This window comes from Sardina pilchardus, chromosome 15 (genome assembly GCF_963854185.1).
Source record: "Sardina pilchardus chromosome 15, fSarPil1.1, whole genome shotgun sequence".
In the NCBI taxonomy this organism is placed as follows: Eukaryota; Metazoa; Chordata; class Actinopteri; order Clupeiformes; family Clupeidae; genus Sardina; species Sardina pilchardus.
Genome location: NC_085008.1, coordinates 14,432,738 through 14,454,484, shown reverse-complemented (window position 1 = coordinate 14,454,484; position 21,747 = coordinate 14,432,738). Strand labels below are relative to the sequence as shown.

At 42.2% G+C, this 21,747-nt stretch overlaps 3 protein-coding genes and 1 long non-coding RNA gene across 8 annotated transcripts in view; 1 reads left to right on the top strand and 3 right to left on the bottom strand.

The window, feature by feature from the left end:
- Window positions 1-602: 602 nt before the first annotated feature.
- Window positions 603-7,777, bottom strand: LOC134102739 (ras-related protein Rab-11B). Its single transcript, XM_062556962.1, has 5 exons — window positions 7,534-7,777; window positions 4,206-4,401; window positions 3,518-3,711; window positions 3,332-3,412; window positions 603-1,925 (listed from the first exon to the last, which is right to left on the bottom strand). Exons 1-5 carry the CDS (start codon window positions 7,571-7,573, stop codon window positions 1,780-1,782), a joined length of 657 nt encoding a protein of 218 aa, XP_062412946.1. The 5' UTR covers window positions 7,574-7,777; the 3' UTR covers window positions 603-1,779.
- LOC134102741 (uncharacterized) lies at window positions 4,320-20,763 on the top strand. The gene is made up of 3 exons (XR_009941546.1): window positions 4,320-4,427; window positions 10,190-10,309; window positions 19,801-20,763. It is a non-coding gene; the product is annotated as an uncharacterized LOC134102741 (long non-coding RNA).
- LOC134102738 (uncharacterized) lies at window positions 8,143-11,505 on the bottom strand. Of its 2 annotated transcripts, none has more exons than XM_062556960.1 (8): window positions 11,367-11,505; window positions 10,935-11,096; window positions 9,961-10,828; window positions 9,732-9,840; window positions 9,138-9,441; window positions 8,816-8,988; window positions 8,425-8,537; window positions 8,143-8,287 (listed from the first exon to the last, which is right to left on the bottom strand). In XM_062556960.1, the coding sequence occupies exons 1-8, from the start codon at window positions 11,397-11,399 to the stop codon at window positions 8,244-8,246; spliced, it is 1,806 nt and encodes a 601-aa protein (XP_062412944.1). In that variant the 5' UTR covers window positions 11,400-11,505; the 3' UTR covers window positions 8,143-8,243. The 2 variants fall into 2 exon arrangements, with proteins under 2 accessions (XP_062412944.1, XP_062412945.1); XM_062556961.1 differs by having other exon boundaries at window positions 10,935-11,068.
- Window positions 12,766-21,747, bottom strand: part of pip5k1ca (phosphatidylinositol-4-phosphate 5-kinase, type I, gamma a) — a 30,190-nt gene continuing 21,208 nt past the window's right edge. For 2 of the 4 annotated variants that reach the window (XM_062556957.1, XM_062556958.1), the window contains exons 16-18: window positions 19,833-20,028; window positions 15,822-15,908; window positions 12,766-14,863 (exon numbers count right to left, since the gene is read on the bottom strand). In XM_062556957.1, coding sequence (XP_062412941.1) covers window positions 14,861-14,863; window positions 15,822-15,908; window positions 19,833-20,028 — 286 coding nt within the window. In that variant the 3' untranslated portion in view covers window positions 12,766-14,860. Of the gene's footprint in view, window positions 14,864-15,821; window positions 15,909-15,928; window positions 17,231-17,495; window positions 20,029-21,747 lie in introns of those variants that run through there. The other 2 variants (XM_062556959.1, XR_009941545.1) reach the window with 2 other exon arrangements.

Sequence of the window (21,747 nt, the reverse complement as noted above, 5' to 3'; positions counted from 1 at the left end):
TGACAGTCTGGAACAATTTTAGTCACTCTTCAAGGATATGAATGAGAATACACATGGGATCAGATCATTTTGTGGTCTAAAATATTGCACAATTGCACTGTACATCAAGGCCATATGTCCAGAATAGTTGTGAATAGTGAAAGGGTAAAGTACTGTAATGAGACATAGACTTGATCTTGGGCAAATCAGATACACTTGTACCAAGCAAGACAGCAAAGGCCATGTAGAAAAATGAACAATGTGTAGGAATAGCACATATTGTAAGCTAACTTAAATATAAGTAATATAAAGAATATTAAGAATATAATAAAGAAATAAGTGACTCTCCTAAAATAGGAACCAAACCATCAAGTGAAATTGTGCAATCTATCAAACAAATTGATGTTGAAAGACAAAAAAACATTTTTAAAATAAATGTACACAATGAGAATACGTGACTGATTTAAGACCATGTTTTTGTTTACTTTTGGTCAACTCAACATCTCATTATGTGTCAGTCAGACCTCTTACATGGTCATTCGCTTAAGTTCAGTGATCTTTTACCTTGTTTCAATTCACTTACTCCAATTAATGTACAGTTTTAAAAATAATACTTGCCACTGTTTGACACAGATTTGGTTTATTTTTATTTCAACATTACTTGATAAAAGGCAAATGAACAGAATTGAGTGATGTATAATGATGCAAAAGAGTTACATATACCCAAACTTTAAGAAGGCATGTTCATGACAGTATGGGGAAACATAAGGCATTTTCAAACCAACCATCAATGCAAAATTTCTTCTTAAGTTAAAGATTCATTTGTGGCCAACGAGGATGTACAACATCGTAAACAGGTTTATCAACACTACCATTTGTATTGCCACGTACTGGTTAGAGTTCTTTCTTTCTGTAAATTACAATTAGTAGGTTGACTGATGATGTTTTCAATATTTCTGATGATTGACAGTGGAGTTCTTTACATGCTGGCTTCCCAATCAATGACCATGGACTTGCAATTGCAATCAATAACCAAGGACTTGACACAGGAAACCAACAGTAACCCCACCCAATACTCCCAGTACTAACACAAAGTCTCTGACACAAAAACACATGTGCCGTTTTGAAATGTTGCCTTTCCAAGGAGAGAAATGATACCAAAACAAACAAACAAACAAACAAACAAACAAAAACAAACAAATGACTGCAGCCCTCCTTTGGTTTCTCTACAATCTAGGCCTTACAAATTCGTTCACCAGCATTTCCATGGAACCACTTGTCAGTCAAAATGACTTGAATTACAAAGACATTTGCTTATTGTACACCACACATTTGTACAGGGATTCCAAGGAAACACCCAGAGGGGCTGAAAGCTCTGGTCAGTCTGATCTCTCACCATTCCATCAGCAGGAGCGGGTCACATGATCAGCGGCCATAAACCAACTGCTAACTGCTAAAGACAAGGCTCTGAAGCTAGCATAGCAGAGAAAAGACAGGAAAAAAAATACAAGGACGAGAGAAAGAAAGAAAGAAAGAGAGAGTGAGAGAGAGAGAGAAGGAATGTTATCTAGAAATTGATACTCATCTGCGACATTCTAGAATTCCGTGGAAATGACAAGGAGGTCAAAAGAGAGACAGCAGCAACAAAATACACAGGGGCAAAGCGGAGATGACGCGTGTAGGAAGAGGTGAAAGGTGAAGGCCGTTTGTATGCCTGTTGTGTGTGTGCACAACAGCGTGTGTGCGTGAGTGTGAGCGTATGTGTGTCTGTATGTGAGTGTGTGGAGGGGGGGGGGGGTGTCACAGGTTCTGACAGCACTGTAGTTTATTTCCTTTCTGCCCGTCAGTGGTGGGGGGCACACTGATGTCAACTACGTTGTTGCCTGGAGATTCATCATGTGCAGATCGATCCGCAATCTGCTTCTGTGACACAATCCGGTAGATTTCTAGAAGGAAAAGAGAAAAAAGAAAATCAGTAGTGCTAAAGGAGTTGATTGTGCTCTAGTTTGTGCCCCCCTCTTGTCCTTTTGTTGGCATGCATCTTTCTGCAAATGACAACATGGCAAAGTTCACAAATGTAATTTTACAACCCATTTCCTTACTGGAGGAATTGTAGGTTGAACAAATAATTAACTGTGAGGTGCACTTCACACTCAGGTTCATGGTTTTGCTGGTGGTGGTATGTGGCTGAAAAATGGTTTATGACAAGCAATGCACAGCTAATTATAATATTTTATTTCAGTTTCATGGTCTAACTCCATGAGATAAACCTCACTCTTTCAGCACTACAGACCTTAAAAGGGCAATAACCATACTCAGTAAACTGCAGATGAGAATTATGCGAGTCATCAGTGCCTGCAGTAATTGGTGAGACTCATCCTGATTCCTGATACTCGGAGGTGGGGAAGATCGTTTTGCTACGTGTGGACTTGGCCTCACTGTACCCAATCTTGCACAAGCCTTCGCTGTTCATTGCAGGTTTATGTAACGAGCATATTTTTTTAAAAAAGCTTTAAATATACACAGGTTTCCTGTTTACCAACAAAACTAGATGCGCGCGCCTTGGGGCAGAAGACGCCGGGTGGCCGGTCACAACGTTATAAAGTTAATCTAATAACCGGCTGCTGTAAGATACAATCGGCATTTTTTGTGTGCCACTGTTTTTCTTAATGTTGATAACATCTAATTTCAGAGTTTGTCGTTCATTTTTATTATCAATATAACATTGTCTTTTTTGGCAAAGAAATGCATTCCTTTACATTCCTGAACATTCTCTAACCATCGTCATTTCGAATGGTGCAGTTTTCGACACTAACATACACTGCAATATTTTCATGGAGAGCACTGCTTTATGCTGTTCTATCGTGCTTTCTGCCTCTTGGTTGCGCGCGCATGTTTTTGTGACGTTGCATAGAAATTTGTGTATGGTCATTACATAAACCTGCAATGCTAGTGCTGTATTGGAGGGTTAACCTACTACTCTCCTGACCTGAACTCAAGTCAGTTGAGGCTAAATTGAAATAGTCTCTGCCTCCGACAGAGTCTGGCCATGTGAGCAGCTGGGGTTCACGGTCAAAAATGTGTGTGCTTTAAGATAGAACAATAATTAAGTTTACCTCAACAAAAATGGCACTGTGCTAAAGTCTAATTCAGATTAACCACAGAGTATATGCCCAGACCCTTTAATTCAATGTACCACAGAGAAAATATAAGAAACCTAAAACTTTACCGAACAAATGTGATTTCTTGTACAGGAGGCATTTGCTGATGCATCAATCAAGAACTGAAATGCCTTGAATTACATTATTGTTTGTTTATGTAACACTACTAACAATGATAGTGGAGAAGATACCTGTTAGGATGTTCTTGAAAGCCTCCTCCACGTTTGTTGAGTCTAGGGCTGATGTTTCAATGAAAGACAGGGTGTTTTTCTCTGGAGACAAGTAAAAAAAGGAAAAAGAAATAAATAAAGAACGAAGGCTTAAAGTGAGACATCAGAGACAAGTAAAATGTGGTCGCCAGAGTGCAGTGTGTTTACCTGCAAAGGCCCGGGCCTCGTCAGTGGGCACGGCCCTCAGATGGCGCAGGTCACTCTTGTTGCCCACCAGCATGATGACGATGTTGTTGTCGGCATGGTCCCTCAGCTCCTTCAGCCAGCGCTCCACATTCTCATAGGTCAGGTGCTTGGCGATGTCATACACCAGCAGAGCGCCAACTGCACCCCGATAATACCTTGGGTAATAAAGTCACATAGGATGTGAGGGAATGCAACAGATCGTAAACTTAGATAATATATATTATACAACCTACTGTATATTTGAAAAAGTCATTTTAAAAGTTAGTGGAAAAAGGTCAAGCATAATTTAAGAAAGATATTTCCTGTAAGAGAGCAGGACATTGCATACAACTTGAGGACTCATTTCTCTCCAAAAACCACCTTCTTTTGAAACACCTCTAGCTTCCTCTTTGCTCAAACGAATAACCTTCAGTACTTTCTCTTTACTCTCAACAGGTCACCTATACTGTAGCTCGGATTCTGTTACTTAGAAAAACATTTTAATTAATGCCCATTATCCCAATCTACCTGACAAAACATCAACGGTAAAACACTGGCACCCCAACAAAGGGGAACTAATCTATTTACTCTCTAAAGCCTTTAAATGGTCAGAGGATCAATGAAGGACCAACCCTGACCTCTCCTGTATTCCAGTGACCCTCCTACTTACGCTGACGTGATGGCCCTGTAGCGCTCCTGTCCAGCTGTGTCCCAGATCTGAGCCTTTATTGTCTTACTGTCCACCTGAATGCTGCGTGTGGCAAACTCCACTCCGATGGTGCTTTTGCTCTCCAGGTTGAACTCATTCCGAGTGAAGCGAGACAGCAGGTTACTCTTTCCAACACCAGAGTCCCCAATCAGCACCACTGCCACCAGAAAAGAACGGAAATACGTGAGTGAAGACAACTGACTTGACAAACAAAATGTGCCACGAACATTTTAAGATACAAGCTTTGCTTTTGCCTCAACAGCATTGAATGTCACAAGTAGGCAATATTTTGAAAGCACATTACTGTACAGGAAATGTCTAAACAGAAACGGCAAGACACTGGTGTTCAACCAGGGGGAGAAAATCCCCTTTAAAAATAGTGTAGATAACTGAGAGAAATAGATTCCCAGACAAAAATCAAATGCCAGAAACAACAGTGATACAATTGTGAAATAAACTTCCGAATCTATATATCACTAACCAGAAGTGAGGTAACAAGAGGTAAACAGGTCAAGTTCAATAATTGGTGTATGGTTCCTGACACAGACTCGGAGGAGATTACAAACAATGAAAACGCCTGTGACGGGCCACAACCCTATAATTATGAGCTACCTAAGAGAGACATGGGACAGGGAGATAAGAAGTAGAGTTGGCGAGTGACGCTCACCAGAGTGGCGTTGTGTCTGCCTCTATGACAGTATCTTGATATTGTTTAATAAATCTGCTTTAGCAATCATACTTTTTACGTTGCTGTTGATCAAACATCCATGTAGACTGCCTTTATTTGAAGTCCTATTGGAATATTCACAATATTTCCTGACAATTGGGCAAAATGGCAAATTACATCAAACTGTTTAACAACCCATATTTCTTCTGCCACGACTTTCTAGCGAGCCTGCTTAAAATGGGTACACTTTCTTCTGAATTAGTGTCTGTAGGTTTTGTAAAACATATTAGGCCTTATTCGTATATACATTTTTAAAATATAAAAAATTATTTCAGACAAGATGAAGTATAAATTCAGTTTAGAAATCAACCTACAAATTGCTATTTAAATGTGGTTCTTTGCATGTGTCTTCCCGGTCCCATTCAGTCACTTTGAAAATCCTGATTTTCTTCTTTATGCATATAGCCTGCCTATTCCATCTCAGGTCTAGATACAATGCAGGGAGAGTGCAATGAAAAGGCTATCCCAAGAGCTGACATTGCACCAGACATATTTCACTGCATCATGCACTACCCCTCAATTTTAAGACCTTGATGTGGATATTAACACAACCACCTTTACTTGTGTCAATATCTTTCTAAACGATAAGGACATTTACACAGTTCCCTAGCCTAGTTCTCATTCTCAGATCGACATCACTCCACAAAAGTATTCAACTGGTGCAAGGCTGTGTCAGGATAAGGTAAATCCATTTATTCATGGGGCCATACTCTCATGAAAGTCAAATTAATCTAACTGGCCGTTGTTATTAATCATTATTAAGGACACAACTGAGGTGAGGACATCCTGGCCAACCTTAACTTCCCCTGCCCAATGGCTAGCAAAAGGAATCTGAACGGTCAACAGTTATCTTGTAAAAAAGCATTTTTTTATATTGCCCATAGATCCACATCCACATATTTTACAGGGTTACTTACATACATATGTATGCATAACATTAGCCCTTACTGTTGCCTTGGCCTATGAAAGTCCCCCTTTGTCATTTTGACAGACATAAACCAGAGTAATGTACTTCAACATTCTAGGGCCTATAAACATGCAGTGACTACTAGGCATCAATGCATGAGGAAATAGATGACCTGAACTACCCCTTGCTGAATGGAGATGCATCTCATTGTTGTGTGCCATAAAAAAAACAACATTAAAAAAACCTGTCAAACATGTATGTCATCATCGACATACCAAATTGCATTGCTATATATTCTAGCTATGCATTTTCACACACAAACATTACTAGTGCCGAGATCATTTAGTGACAGAGGTCACTGTAAAGGTCACTATAGTCATACTGGACAGCTGTCATTCAAAGGAAAATGTCAACCATTTCTGCAGATTGGAACAAAACCCTTAAGTGGCTGTCGACTCAACAGTTGACCAGTGTTAATCCAGACGATACCGTTACACCACTATTACCACCTGTGTGCCACCTATGCAACTGATCTAATGCAGGTGATCAGTGATCACTGAAGACAACTTGGCCAATATCTTCCTCGACACTGCGCTATCCGGCTAACTTCACAGGAGGTTCATAACAACTACCTTGAGGATTCCGTTTGAAAATGTGTTTTTTTTTTTATTTGTCTGGCTCTAACACTATGGTTGGTATGGATATTACATGCGTGTTAATTTTGTTGGACAAAAGAACTATGTTTGAGATCATATCTAAATCTAAAAGACGATGCACTATGGTGATGTTAGCTGACAGGGTAACATTAAGTTAACCAGACTGCAGACAGAACACACCTGTCGCTATCAAGCACTAACTGACGTTACTCCCAGGTAAAACGACTAATATGTCGGGTAAAATAAGGGACTCATGTCACCTTGATATCACTACATCAGCCTCCGTAACAGAAAACATGTAATAGGAAATACTGTGGCAACGTTAGACGATGGCTATCCAGGAAGGGTAACATTACCTTTGTGATCTGACCAGTGGCTAAAGGAATGCCAACTAGCGGACTTAGGTTAGCTTAAGGCTAACCAAAGCTAGCTACGAACCAGCCCGTCTATCTGGTTGTCACAACACAGGGGCCCAGCTAAATTATTCTACTATTATTATCAATAGTCTTCTCTCGTTCGGCTTTACAAGGTCAGCGAATTCAGATAGTAATGTACACGCTTAGTTTAGCTAAGCTGACTGTTATTTGGTTGCCCATGACCTGGCTAACTGGTAGACCTAGCGGGTGGACCGACTTTATTTATTTAACATTAGCCAGCAAGCTAGCGACGACGATATACGCTAGCTGAGAAGCTACACATATCCGCAAACGTTAATGCTGTACTTGTCAGCAGTGCAAACGCTACACAAATAACAGATTAGAGGCAAAGTCATCTTGAAATAATTTGCCTGACATTGCCTATCTCTCATCTGCTTCCCATTTCTAGTTTACCAGCTAACCCAAGTTCATGCTGAGAAATAACTGCTTTCAAAGACTTCCTCTTTTAGGCTCAGGTAACGTTACTGTTAGCCAAATGGGTTGCTAGTTAACGGTACCAATAGCTTACTAGCCATGACTTAGCACCAAATACACTGGCTTAGTAAAACATGAAAAAACATACCTTTGAATAAGTAATCGTATTCATCATCGCGCGTTCCCATTGTTGAGCTTTTTCCCTCACAAGATAAAAACTATGCGAGGACAATCGGATTGTGTCAGACCGGCAGGAAACCTAAGCGGCCTCGAGGGGGTAGGTAGGGGCTCTCGGGCTATAAAAGCTGGTGGAAAGATAGACCATGGAAATACTGCCACTAGAGGGAGGACTTTGGCCTCAACAAGATCATCTTCGTGTATTTCATCACTGTCAATTCCATGTGGGAAACCCGTGATCCATGTCTAGTCAGCACTTTCTACCTTGTGTTACTGTAGAAGAAAATACAGCAAATCAAATGTAGACCACACCTCTACCAGTAGGCCGAACTATTAACAACCCGCCTGTTTTTGTAGGCTGCAAGATATTTCAAGGGAAATGCCTATGCCAAAGTCTCCAGTAAGAATCAAAGATAGGCAAAATATTCCATAGAATTTCACGAATGTAGCCGACAGTTCAATACGACACTAGGTAGCCTATATAGTTATTGTTGATGATAATGATGTGATTGTCATCACTTGATAGATTACTGACACTGATAACAGATCTAGCTGTTCAACAGAATGATAACTAATAATAGCAGATGCACAAATATATTGACATTTTATTGATCAAAATAATTGTGGATAAATAATTGTTTACACAACAGTAACAGTACAACTGAACTGAAATTCTTGGCTTCATGGCATCCGTTGTAAACCTTGAGTGTTCCCATGGAATCCCTCTGGGGGGGGGAAGTCACATGACATGGATATCAGCGTGGCTTGACTTCGACTTGTACACAAATGATAATTACTGTTCTATGTTAACAATTCCGCTATGAATGTGACTGATGTGGTATTCTCTTAATTGCCGCATTACCTCTCAGGACATTTTTATAGTGTTTTTGGACTGTCAGATCCAGCATGCTGTCAGAGTATGTGAATCCATTTGGTAGATGAAACTGACATTGCTTACTATTCCCCAAATCTGGCCTGTTACAATATATTAAAGGCAGAGAAACAGGAAGAGACACATGTCAATACTTCTCAACCCCATGTCCCCCATGTGCACAACAGGCGATGGAACTGACAAATTTCACTGCATTCTTCGGTAATGATATGCATGTGACAAATAAAACTCCTTGTATCCTTGTAACACTAAGCACATGGTAGGGATATGTTCCACACTTGTACGAATGTGCACATAACACAAAATGTGCTACATAACACAACATTTTTTATGCAAAGTTCATGTTGAGTTACGAGCCTACCTGTGTGAATTTTGAGGCCAAGAGTAAAGTCTGATGTCCTCTTTGTGAGGCATCACTTCAGGAGAGTGGTGAATGCATGGGTTTCCTGTCTGTGATGCCATATCAGTTCCATCACTGAGGCCTCCTTTATTTCCAAGCATCTGTTGATTTTGAAAGTAATACAAGCTGTCCACCTGTGGGTTATTGAGAAACAGTTAGTTTAGAAAGAGAATGGTTCCAAAATGTCAAGAATAAGGGGGTCAGTGCACACTTGATCGTATGCCATGTCAGTGCACACTTGATCGTATGCCATAAGTATGTGCTGTAAAGTAATTTATCATACCAGTTTCCCAGCCCTTCTCTCCCACTCTTGGCTCTGTTCCTGTACCTTCATCCAATCCCACCTCTTCTGGTTATTGCTTTCTTCATGGTCTTTCAGGACTGTGTTAATATTTCCCCTAAGTTCCATGAACTCTTTTAGTAAGCTATTCAGACAGGCTTGTAATGGTCTCTCCCCCATGTCCAGTTCAGGTGTTTGTCTGCTCCCATGTTGCATGATGTTCTGCTCGGTTGTCCCAACCTGCCCCCAACCGCTCAGATTATCCATATCATAACATTGGCTGTTACTCTGTTTCCTAGCACCCTGCCTGTAACAGATGGCAAGTAGGGCATTGTGTTCAACATCTGGTAAAAACTCTAGCAAACTCTAGAAATGATCAGCAATAGATTTTATTTCACCCCTTTAAATTTACCCTGGATAGATCATTTTTGTTGTAATTCAATGATTCACTAGAATTATTTTGACTAAAGAGTTAAAAAAGTATTAGGCTTTCAGCCTGTTTATCTGGGTATATCAGTGAATGGTTAAATTAAAGGTTTTCATCAAAAAAAATAAACCTACCTGTTGGTTGTATATCATATGTACTGTAAAGCCTACCTTGCTTCCTGCATAGGGTCTTGGACATGCTCTTCATATTTAACTGATTCTATAAGGTTCTCTCTCATTTGTAGTCGCTCTTGAAGTAATTTCTTAGATAAATCCAAAACTAAGAATAGGATGGTAGCTTACGTGTTATATGTATGTTATAATATGATTATAAAAAAAAACTGAAGTTCTGTAACTACAATGACAGTCAGAGCGGCATGAAAATAACTGCATAACTCACCTTCATTTTGCAGGTTTTGCTGATGTACGGCCTGTTTCTCCATTTTACTTTCGAGCTGTTCCATTTCCTCTTTGTGCATGGAATCAGCCCTGCTCAGTGCATGTTGCAAAATGTCCACCTGTCTTTTGTAATGCTCTAAACTAATTCCCATCTCAGGCACTCTTTTCCACAGTTCCTCTGAGGCTCCAAGAGATTCTGACATTTTCTGTACTGACTTTTGGTGTTCCAGGTTCTGCTCCTGCAAAAACTCGAGTTGGATTTTGGCAGTGGTTGCTCGAGTTTCACTTTCCAGCAGGGCTTTCTTTTGAGATTGCACAACATCCTCTGCAGACATGATGGCTTCCTCCAGGTAAAATGCCCTGCCATTGGAGTTTATTAATCTGGCTTGCACAGACTGTGCTTTTTGTTCTGAATAAAACAACTTTTCCTGCAAGGAATGGAGTTTTTCCTCTGATGCTCTTAATTTTCTCTGCAAGGAAGTGATCTTCTCCTCGAAAAATGCCATTTGCATTCTCAAGGTTTTCACATCTGTCTGTTCCTTAAATTCCGAAGTCTCCACAGTGTGGTTGAGAGCTTGGATATTATCTCCGACATTTGTTTCGGATGTGAGGTTGCCTGTGAGGTTTTGATCCAGGCAAAGAACCTTGCCATCAGACACCTGTTGTTCCTGTTTGAAGAGTTGCATATTCTGTGGTAGGATTAGCTTTGAATTGCTGATACCACACTGAGCAGAGTGAATGGACTGGTTTAGCTCTTGAACAATGTTCTGGTGTTTTAGCTGAACATCACTCAGGTCCCTCTTCAAACTTGCGATTTCAGACAGCAGTGGGGTATGGTTTGATGAAATAGAGTATGGATGCTGGTCACTCTGAGAAAGAAAATTGTTAAGCATAAGCACCATGTATCACTACTGACCTCAGTTGTTTATGTTTAGCAAAAATAGAGAACAAACATTTACACTTAGGTACACTTACTGTGTTTTTTTCCAAATTAATGTCTCCATGACATGCATGGAGTAAGGACCCAGATGGCTGAATGTGGTTCTCCTGCCTGATTTGTTGATGATAGCCAGAACTGAGAGCCTCCGTTAGATTCTGGATATGAGATGCTTCAGAAACCACATTGTCAAGCAGGGGCTAGTTGACAAAGGTCATATAGCCTAATTTACACGTCGTTTTACATTTACATCAATTACATTCTCATCTTCCTAAAGCTTAGTCTAAAAACAGGTATGCAGGATAGGCTGAAGCAGTAGTTATCTAAATTATTCTGATTACTAAGTTGTTGTTTATCATTTAAAATTTTTCACCAATAAAACAAATAAATTGTGTCTGCTTGCTCCCACCCCTGCTAGATCGCAGACTTGATTTCTTAAAAAAAAAAACGTGCTTCACACCATGGCTTACCTTCACTGTTGGACAAAAATATCTCATGTCCATCTTGGCAGTTACCTCAAAGCCATATCATTGTAGCCGTCAGGAAACAAACAACTCTCTTCAAACAAGAAAGACGGGCCAGGGGAATTTAATATGCTACAATCGCTAGCCTAACACCGTGTCCTAACCAGATCCAAGCGAGCGACTGTCAATATTGTCTGTCTACACTGAATCCGTTAAATATGCCATTGTGTTGTGTCACGGGATTCCATATTTCTCATTCAGAATAGTAGAGCAATGCGAGCGTCAAAAAGAAAATAGAAACGGGGCGTCCGACAAAAGTTCTCTTAAAAACGTCGCGCTGCTCGCGTCGCTTCAGTCTGGACACTCCAATTGAAAACAATGGAATTAAATGGATTTTATCGCTAATGTTCGCTCGCATCGCGTTCGGTTAGGACAAGGTGTAACGCTACACTGTTTTGTTATGGTTCGTTTGTTACTTTCTACCAAAGATTCTAGAACAGAGGGCACAAGTGTGAGTAGGCCTGAACTGGCATAGCGCACAGACACAAATACTCACTCACACCTGTAAGTAAACTGTAAAAAAAAAAAAAAAAAAAGACTGGTATTTTATTAATCAGTGTATAATTTTTTTAGATGATTTTACAACCTTGCCAACCGTGAAGTGACCTTGGGCGTCATGACACTTTAATTAAAATGTATTATTATTATGATTATTATTATATCACATTTGAGCCCTTTCCATTCCACTGGGCTATGAAGTGCCACATGGGGGTGTCTCGTGTGTGATATATCAACTAGCATTGCATTGTTTGGAAAACATCTTGTAGGCCTAGGCCTAAGGTGGTCCTTGTAGAATGTCTACATTCCCCAAAACCAAAAGCAGTATCAGAGACGATTTATAAAGCAAGTAGACAATCTGGCAGTATTCTCTGTCTGTGTCTGAATCCAACGGGACAACAAAAGGGAGGAAAAAGAAAACAAGATGCCATTTGAATAAGATGAAAGTAGGCTATGTATATTTAATCAATAGAAAAATATTTGGTTTTGGTCTGTGGAGAGAATTGATCCTTTGTTGCCACCCCAGATTTAAAAGAACACATTTATTGCCATAACAATTTAAGGAATGCTTATTTTGCAAACCTATAATAATTATAATACATTTTATTTGGGGCGCCTTTCATATGGTGTTCTTTTAAATCTGGGGTAGCAACAAAGGATGAAGAATGTACAAATCTCACCCCATCCTCCCGTAGGCCCTTAAAATGTTATGCTCCGCTCTAGGATCTTTGCCTTAAGCCAGTGGTAGATTTGAAAGCAGGAAAACAAGCCAACCATTTACAATTCAGAGCAAAAATGGGTGAAAATGTAAACATAGGAGGCCTAAACAGCAAGCAGTTAGACACCAAACTTTTTTATTTTCTTTATTTACTCCCATTCTGAAAGTCTTCACGCACACGCACTCAACACACAAACACACACACCACACCTGTTCATCTTTGTTGATAAACACACGGATGTTTCTATACACATACACTAAAGATTCATATTTTGATATGCATATTATATTAATTTTAAATCATGCTATGTCTCTTTATTCAAACGACTTCCCTTCAGAGAGGACACACAGCATTTGACCGAACATAGGCTACACGAATACAGCTAAACGGTCGGAAGAATACGCTATGGATACATTTGCATGTACTGAAATCTCCCGTCAACTTCTGTGAAACACACCATACAAAGAAACAGCTCCTGTGTACACACAATAAATATAGCTGCATCTCATAACATCTGGTAATATATTGTACAGTCCAGAATGTAGATCAAAAGCATTTCTTGCAAGCAACTTGCAAAAAAATAAAAATCAAATAAATCAAATAAAAATAATATTCTCCCATCCAAATGGAAAATATATTTATATATCTTTATATATGTATTTATATACCTATGTACACATTCTCAGGAAAACAATTATAAAGGAATAGGATAAAAAGATGACAAATGAATACAATATCACAAAACCAAAATGTCTAAAGAAACAATCATAAGGCAATGAAAATGAAACGTTATGTCAGAACTGTTTTATCTTTTTTTGACAAATATATTGCTGCTACTGTCCCGTTATAATGTATTAACAGCAATTGACTGGCCACTGCACATGATCAATGATCTGTATTGTACATTGCTTTGACAAGAGATTCCCTCCTGCACGCGAACACACACACTCATTTAAACCCAATCAATCTCACTCGCACACGCACACACACACACATACACAATAAATAAATGTAACAAAGAGGAGAGACACAATTTACATCAAGGCCATGTGAATGTACATCTTTAAATTACGTATTAGATAAGGACCATCAATGCAAAAAAGCCTTCTCGGTCTTTGAAACGATTGTATGGACATTTTTTCAGACATAAAACATGATAAAGTGCTGTCTGAAAGCAGCCAGGAATATGGGGCACACGCACCCTAAAAATGGAGCATCTGGAAAGGGTTTTAAAAACAAAATAAAACCAAACAAAACAAACAAACAAACAAAAAACGTTAGGAAACTACGTTAGGGGTATTTGGCCTTAAAAAATGATCTGGTCTTGGACCCGTCAGTAGGAGCACATGTTCCATCACCTCCTCAAACTGAATACATCTCTCTGTACAGTGAAGCTTAATCTGTTCAAAGACTTTAAGTAACAAAAGCCCACATAATTGATTCAGGAATACAAAACTTCACGGTGACATGTCTACTGAGTAATATTATCGTTCCAGCAAATGTATTAACATTTATGAAATTAAGCCACTAGGAGGAATTTAGTCAGATTAGCTGTCTTGGAAGACTCTTCAATGTAACATCTGATGAGGACTGATTTGCTCTCTAAACATGATTAAAGTTAGTGTACTTTAGTTTACATAAGAACTAGGCTGTTTTTCTTTTTTACATTTTAGTTAAATAACGCATAATGGACCTCTCTAAGAAAACCAAAGGAACTATATGGTGATACTAGATTGTTAGTTAAGTGCCTACCCAGTAGGATGTTGCTGCTTCCTCAGGTAAATAGCTTTTCATCAAGTAGAAAAAGGCCAAGGCTTAAAAACAGCCTTTGATTTCAGCTTTCCTACATGTAAAGTGAAACACACATCACCTTCACAGTAATATCTGAAAAGTGCACAAATAAAGAAAAAACAATCAATCGTACAAAAAAAAATCATTCACCGTGATATGGGTCAAATACACATACGTGGAGTGTCAGCTGATGGGAGGAACCATTACATACAAATCCATACATTACAAATGGAGACAAATAGGAGGACAAAAAATCCCCTCTGATTTTAAGTCACAGAGTAGGCTGTGACCCTGTAGAAACTGGACACAGGGGCTGACACTGAGAGTGTGAGTGAGATTTGTCCTGGTGCCGTCGCAGGTAGGTCTGTACACAGATGACTCCTCCTGTAGGCCGGAAGGAAAATCCAGGGCGAGCCATCGTCAGCAATCTCATCACTGTCGGGGGGGAAGCAGGAAGATAACAGTAAGAGCCCAGCCCTGCTCCACAGCATACGCGTTTCAATGTATAAGCATACGATTATTATGAGGACATACTAATATAATTTGGTAGCAAGTGATGGCAATGACCACTCAGATCGTCATGAGGCAAGTAATGTTTTCTCATGTGCACTGTAGCATTTGGATGAGGAGATGTCTCCTTGATTGATACTGAGCTAGCGAGGCCAAAGATGAGGGTTTGAATTAAGTCACCATAAACAGGGCTGGTCATTTAGAGCAGAAATTTGCATTGAACTGACAAATATCACATCTAAATGTAAAAACTACCCAAGATGTGGGTGAATAAATCATTTCTGTTTCTTATTAACAGCGCATATAAATGCAGTTCATTTTATTGGTTTGATAAAAATCAAGAGTACCAGACAAAAATTGATTTTAATTTCCAACTTGAAAGTATCCTTAGAGAAGATACGTGTTTGATAACAGGGATTAAAATGACATCCTTGGGCACTTAAGACACCAAAAATGGAACTTTAAACATCACATGAGGAGTGTGTGGTCTACGTTATGTCTGAAAAACCACTGTACCCATTTTAAATTCTTACGTGTTACTGAGGCTGTCAGACCAATAACTCTGGGCAAAAATACTGGTCAAAAATGAAAATAAATATGTTAAAGAAACAAATCTGGTCATTATAAATAGTTAATTGACCTATACTTGTACACTATGATGATTGCATCTCTCTTTTGTTTGAAACCTTAATCAATATGGAGACTTCAAGCATAGGAATTGACATGCAAACTTAACATGACAGCCAGAGCGATAGGAACCATACTCAAACAAAATATACAGAGCCGCCAATGCTGGCTCGTAATCGCTGTCAAGCCGGTGTGCAACAGAGATGGACTGAAAAGGGTGGAGATGGACCCCACATGCACTGTGTCTCACACTTACGGTCTGGCTCTCCCCCTCCCCATCGGCCAGGCTCTCTGGCTCGCCGCCATAGTGCAGCGGAGAGTACACCCAGGTCCTCTCCTCCGGCTGAAGTTACGGCAGGCAAACAGCAGAGGGCACCACACAAAGCAAGCCGTCGATGCACACAGAAAGAGAGAGAGAGAGAGAGAGAGAGAGAGAGAGAGAGAAGGCAGCACAGGCAGGCAAAGAGGAGGAGGAGGGGGAGAGAAAGTGAAGAGAAGACAAGGCAGGAGAAGAACATTAGAAATGCAGCAAGGGGACAAGATGAGGGAGTGTGTAGGGTGGGGTGGAGGGTTGGGGGACACAGAGAGAGAGACAGAACAAGGGCTCGGAGGGCATACTGCTATGATCAAATCAAAGACAAAAACACCACCGACTCCTCTTCATGCATTCAGATTGATTCAAGGTTGGGAACTCTAGAGGCCTATACGGGAGGATTGCTCTGTGGCTGTCTACATGAGATCTTCAGACCCCCGTCTTGTCTTCTAGCAAGTGGGGGTGAGTTCAAGCAGGACAGGGGGAGTGTGACGGGGTGCTGTGTGGCTGCAGCCAGGAAAGGAGACAAATTAAGTGGGCAGGAGGAAACGGTGCCAGGACAGCCACAGCAAAGGGACTACAAACTGCACCCTCCCTAAACACACACGCCTACAGGAGTCCATTAAGTTCTCAATGGGAGCTCTGTACTCAGTTCCGAGGGTGACGGGCTCTGGCGGCAGGGGGATAGGGGGAAAAAAAGACCCTCTATACGCGTCTTTGTGAGGGCTTTTCATGTGCTATACAAACACCAGTCCAATGGTCAAATAGATGTCTTACAAGCTGATGTGAAAAGAGCAACACTGAGGTTCAGCCCACCAATTTCACACCAAAGAAAGAGGTAGGGAAAGAGGAGACTGCTGATCTTACTCGTCTCCATCTTGTCTGCGTTTTGTGACACTGTCAAATTTCTACAGTTCTGGGAGTTACTACAGGAAGGATAACTTTTCACACTATGTTAACTCACAGTTCTTTCTGTTGTCTTTACAGCAAAATCTAGATTTAAAGATGGAGTCCGCAATTCTTATGAAAGGTTGTTGATATTATATTTGAACAGCCAATCTAATTACACCTCTCCCTTCCATGGTCCTGAAGCTCCATGTTTGTTTGGAATTGTTTATTGCTCGGTCCAACCCACTATGCTTGTGTACTATTTACAGAACCAGAGCCTGTGTGTGAACACTACCATTTTTCAAGTGCACATACTGAACATACAGGATGAGGACTGGAAGAAGCAATGTGCTGAATTTAACGAAAAGAATATGACATTAGAATTGCAGACTGCGGCTTTAATTCAACTCTGACTGACCCATGCTAACTGGAGATGGTACACATTCTGAAAAAAACATTGGTAGCTACCAGAGCCATATAAAGAGAGAGTTGCGACAACTCCATTGACGCTAATGTTCCATATTTTCTCAACAATAGTTCCCGGAAGTTAGGATCGAACACTCGTTAACAGACAGTAAAAGACGGTTATTTTATGATTCTAACGAACAGTCAAAATCGCTTCCGGGAACTATTTGAACTACTTAAAGTTACACGAACCACGTCACAAACCGAATTTTCTGTACCCGGGTTGTCGCAACTCTCTCTTTATATGGCTCTGGTAGCTACTACCTATCAGTGTTCTAACATGTCGGGGGGACTATGTGGATGCAGCTAGAGCAGCACACTGAAATGCCTGTGGGACTTACACTCCAGCACAGAATAGAGACTGGCCGTGGTGCAAGAGACGACACCTGCAGACAACCGTCTGAAAACTGGGAGCACCGCCAGCGTGGAAGGATGGAGAGGGGAAAAGTGAGACAGAGCGGGAAAAAAAAGAGAGAGATAAGGAGAGATGGCACAGACCACTGGAATGAAGATGGCATGGGTGGCACGACAGAACATCTGTTTCCCAGTCCTATGCAATGCCAACTGAGAAATGAGTGACTCAGAGTGATGTGCTCCCAAGGGGCATTGTGGAGAGATGACTGAGTCTCTCCCAGACGCCACCACCGCACCCAAGTAGAGAGGCCTTGTGATTACCACTGTAGAGAGACAAACTGTGTGATGTGTGTTGCTGGGTGGTTGGCTTGTGTTAAAATGAGCATAATGTTTGATGAAGGGGCACGTTAAAGTCTACCGTCTGGTCCAACTACAGCGCGGCCTGCTGTGTCTCGGCTGGGTCTTCTCTCTCTGGGCTGTGCCAGTGGAGCCAGAGCACCCCCAGAGGGTGGCGCCGGTTGACGGAGATCAATCCAGCGCAGCGAGCCGGGGGCGCGGAGAGGAGCGCGTGTGTAACGCAAGGTGGCGGAGGCTGAATAATTCAGATGTGACCCGATGCCGGCGCGGTACGCCACCACCTCCCCACTGCCACGCAGGAGCTCTGGAGAGAGCGGACGGGCAGAGAGCAGTCTCGGAAACCTCCACTCAACCAACTCCATCTCCCCGCTCAATCAGGGCAGGGTTGTTTACGAAGTGCCAATTACTTCATTTTGCTAAACAAGGATGATCATTTCCCTCATCAACTTTCAACCAACGTCAGTGAAGGCACTCACAGACACACACACTTTTGTGGTCATAAGTGACTGGACACATCTTTACCTTTATTACCTAGTTTATGGCCTGCACGAAAAAGTGTCACATCCGGACCATACAATCATGTATCATGGTTCTATTCCTAGGTGTGAACCAGTTTCCTACAATGATTACAGCAGACAGAGGGTGACAATGTGATGCTTTTAGCCTCTACCCTCATCATTGCCTCCACTCAACACATAAATTAGCCCATGAGTAAGACATTGCCCCCACACGCAAACACACATACACAGACACATCGCAAATCGTCACTCCAATCCATCCCACGCTGTTTAACCAAATTACCACTAGTTATAGCAAGAAGTGGAAAACATAATGGCCCAACCCAAGCAGAAGTCTTATTCTATTTTTAGGCAGATCACAGCAGGGCATGCAAGACAATTACCACATTGACGCAAAGACAGGAAAAACAGCAAGAACGCACGCACACACACACACACACACACACACACACACACAAACACATGCAGTCTCATAAACAGAGCATGTTGACAGCATGCTGTGAGATCAAGAGGGAGGAGGTGTCATCAGTCTGCTCCCCGCCATCTCAGAAAGACCGTCTCAGGGAGAGCAGCCAGGGCCAGAGGAGGATATCTCTGTGGGCCCGGCGCTGTGCTGGGTGTCAGCTTTAACCGTAATCTCAGAGTGAGATCCGAGCCCCGGCGATCTGGTGACAGGGACTGAGACGACACCAGAGGCAGACTGGGCCACTCGACTCATCACACACACACACACACACACACACACACACATGGCACTCGCATTCCGATCTCAGCTCGCTCACCCTTCCCAGCTACACGCTGGCCTCTCCGCTGGGTTTCTGTGGGGCAACGTACAGTTACAGTAGCCCATCCCTTCTGAGCATCAGACACTGACTCTTACAGGGAGGCCACACCGGGCCCGTAACTGAAGCATTCTGAGCGTCTGATGCAATAATTAGCTTCCACTATAATCAATGGACCAGGCTACACCAGACGTGCTAGCAGCATGTGCCTTTAAACATTTTGAAAAACCGTCTCCTAGAACTATTTTTACACTCTGCAAACAGAGTGCTTTGGTTATGTGCCTGGTGTAGCCCCGGTCTTTCTCTACTAGTGACCATGACAGCTTTTCGATTTGGCTGTCCCGGTCATTCTGCTCTGTTGTCAGTTCTGTTATGTAAATGGTCATACAATGATATGGTGACAGAGAGTGACGGTGTGTATGAGAAACACGTATGAGATGGAATGTATGAGGGGGTGGGGTTTCCACAGAGGGTACATTCGGTCTTCTTGGGACCTTCTTGTTCATTTCTAAAAGCAGGGCTGGAGGCTTTTCTCACCGGCTGCTTCTCTTATTTCAGGGCTTTGGAAAGAGAAAGAACAGGATGCTTACGAAGTAGATGTCTGTGATTGGCACGTCCTCGTCTTCGTCTATGGAAGCCCTGCTGGGACACCCGGACGTCTGGCTGACCTGGTCGGACTCCACCATCACCTTGGGACTGGCCGGGACGGGGGAGGCGGAGGCAGAGGCGGCAGCGGAGGTGGTGGCAGCAGCGGCAGCAGCAGAGGCAGAGGCCTCTGGCACCTCACTGAGAGAGAGAGAGAGAGAGAGACAGACAGACAGAGAGACAGAGAAAGAAAGAGAGAGATAGACACACACACACACTGCATCAGTGAGCTGTCATCAGAACCGCTACGGGTAGCCACTCTGACCCAACCTCTCTCTCTCTCTCTCTCTCTCTCTCTCTCTCTCTCGTCTGTCTGCTCTCAGCAAGAACACTCCAGATTGTGCATAAGAAATAGCTGGCCCTGGGCTGAGCCTCCCTGAATGCAAACTATTCGGCGTAATTATTCTGAGGTGGGAAGCGTCTGGCTGAGAGAGGGAATAGAAATGCAGCCAAATTCAGTCTTGCATTGAGTCCAGCGGATTAATTCCGCCACCTGTTTCTGGTGCGGGTGCTGAAAATCCAACAGACTGATGCAAAACATGGAAGGGGAGGATGTCTGCTTTTTGGATAAAATTGTGCCAATGCTTCACCTGCTTATTGTCAAAAGGGGAGAGTGAGTGTGGCACAGATTTGGATTTGTAGGGTAAAGGGTTTCAGACAGGCAAAACCCTCTTTAACAACCTGCCACTGTCTGGAATATGATGATGATAATCATTATTATGACCATAACTAATCGCATCCAATCTGCTTGCTCAGTTTATTCAGCTCAGCTCATATCAGAAAGTCTGTCTGTGCAATCCTTCGCAAGGCCTTGTTGGCAAACTTCTGATTGGCTGGGGCTGCTGGTGTGAAGGAATTGCCAGGCAGAGTGTTGCTGCAGCCAATAGATTAATTCAATTAATTTCTACTTACATTCAATAAACCCTAATGAAGTTGCTTTTCTTGCTTTGTGCAGTATTTTCAAGAATTCGGACTGCCTTCAAGAATGCCTACTTCACTGAAACTCAAATTCATTCATGTGTCTTTCTCCTTCCGCAAAGAGCAACATTTTGGGATTACGGTCCCTTGAAACAGCGGTACCTCAATTTATATTGCACCCTTGTAGTGCATAACTGGACATACAGTATATGCCTATTGAACTATAAAAATGATGAGGTCTTTACTTTTCCCCCGACCCAGCAGGCAGACCCAGCAGGTGAGGCTTCTTTGAGAAGGGGCTTAAGGGACCAGATGGCCGATTTCCCCACTCCGGCTCTGGCAGCGGCTCCGGCGCTTCCCCCAGTAAAGCCCCTCTACCATATGTTTTGGTCGCCCCTCAGCCACCCTGACCCACTTCTCCCCCACACCACCCGATTTTAAACCCCCCCACCCCCATCTTTTCATACCGCCCACCACCCCGAAAAAGGTCATCATCTCGCCCATTCACTCTTAACCTAATTACTGTCGACGGTCTGGAGGGGGTCGATACTAAAGACATTACGAAGCATCTCTGCCAATCGGCAAATGGGGCTCCGGCTCGGCGCGCGCCGGATTAGAGGATATTAACTTACGGGAGACAAAAGGGGACACGGGTCATAACAGGCGCATCATTGTCGCCGGCCTGATGTTTTCGGGACAAGCTGCTATATTTAACGTGCTGGCTGGAGTTACAGTCACGCACATTACCTTGGGTCTGGGACACAGAAAGAGCCTCTGTGTGTGTGTGTATGTGTGTGCGCATGTGTGTGTGTGTGTGTGTGTGCGCTCTTCTGTCTGAGGGCTAGGGAAGATTGATGTGTTATTATGCATGGCTTGTGAAAGCCTCTGTAATACTGTTTCAAAAGGATGGTATGGATTGCTGTGTGCCGCTTTATCTGGAGG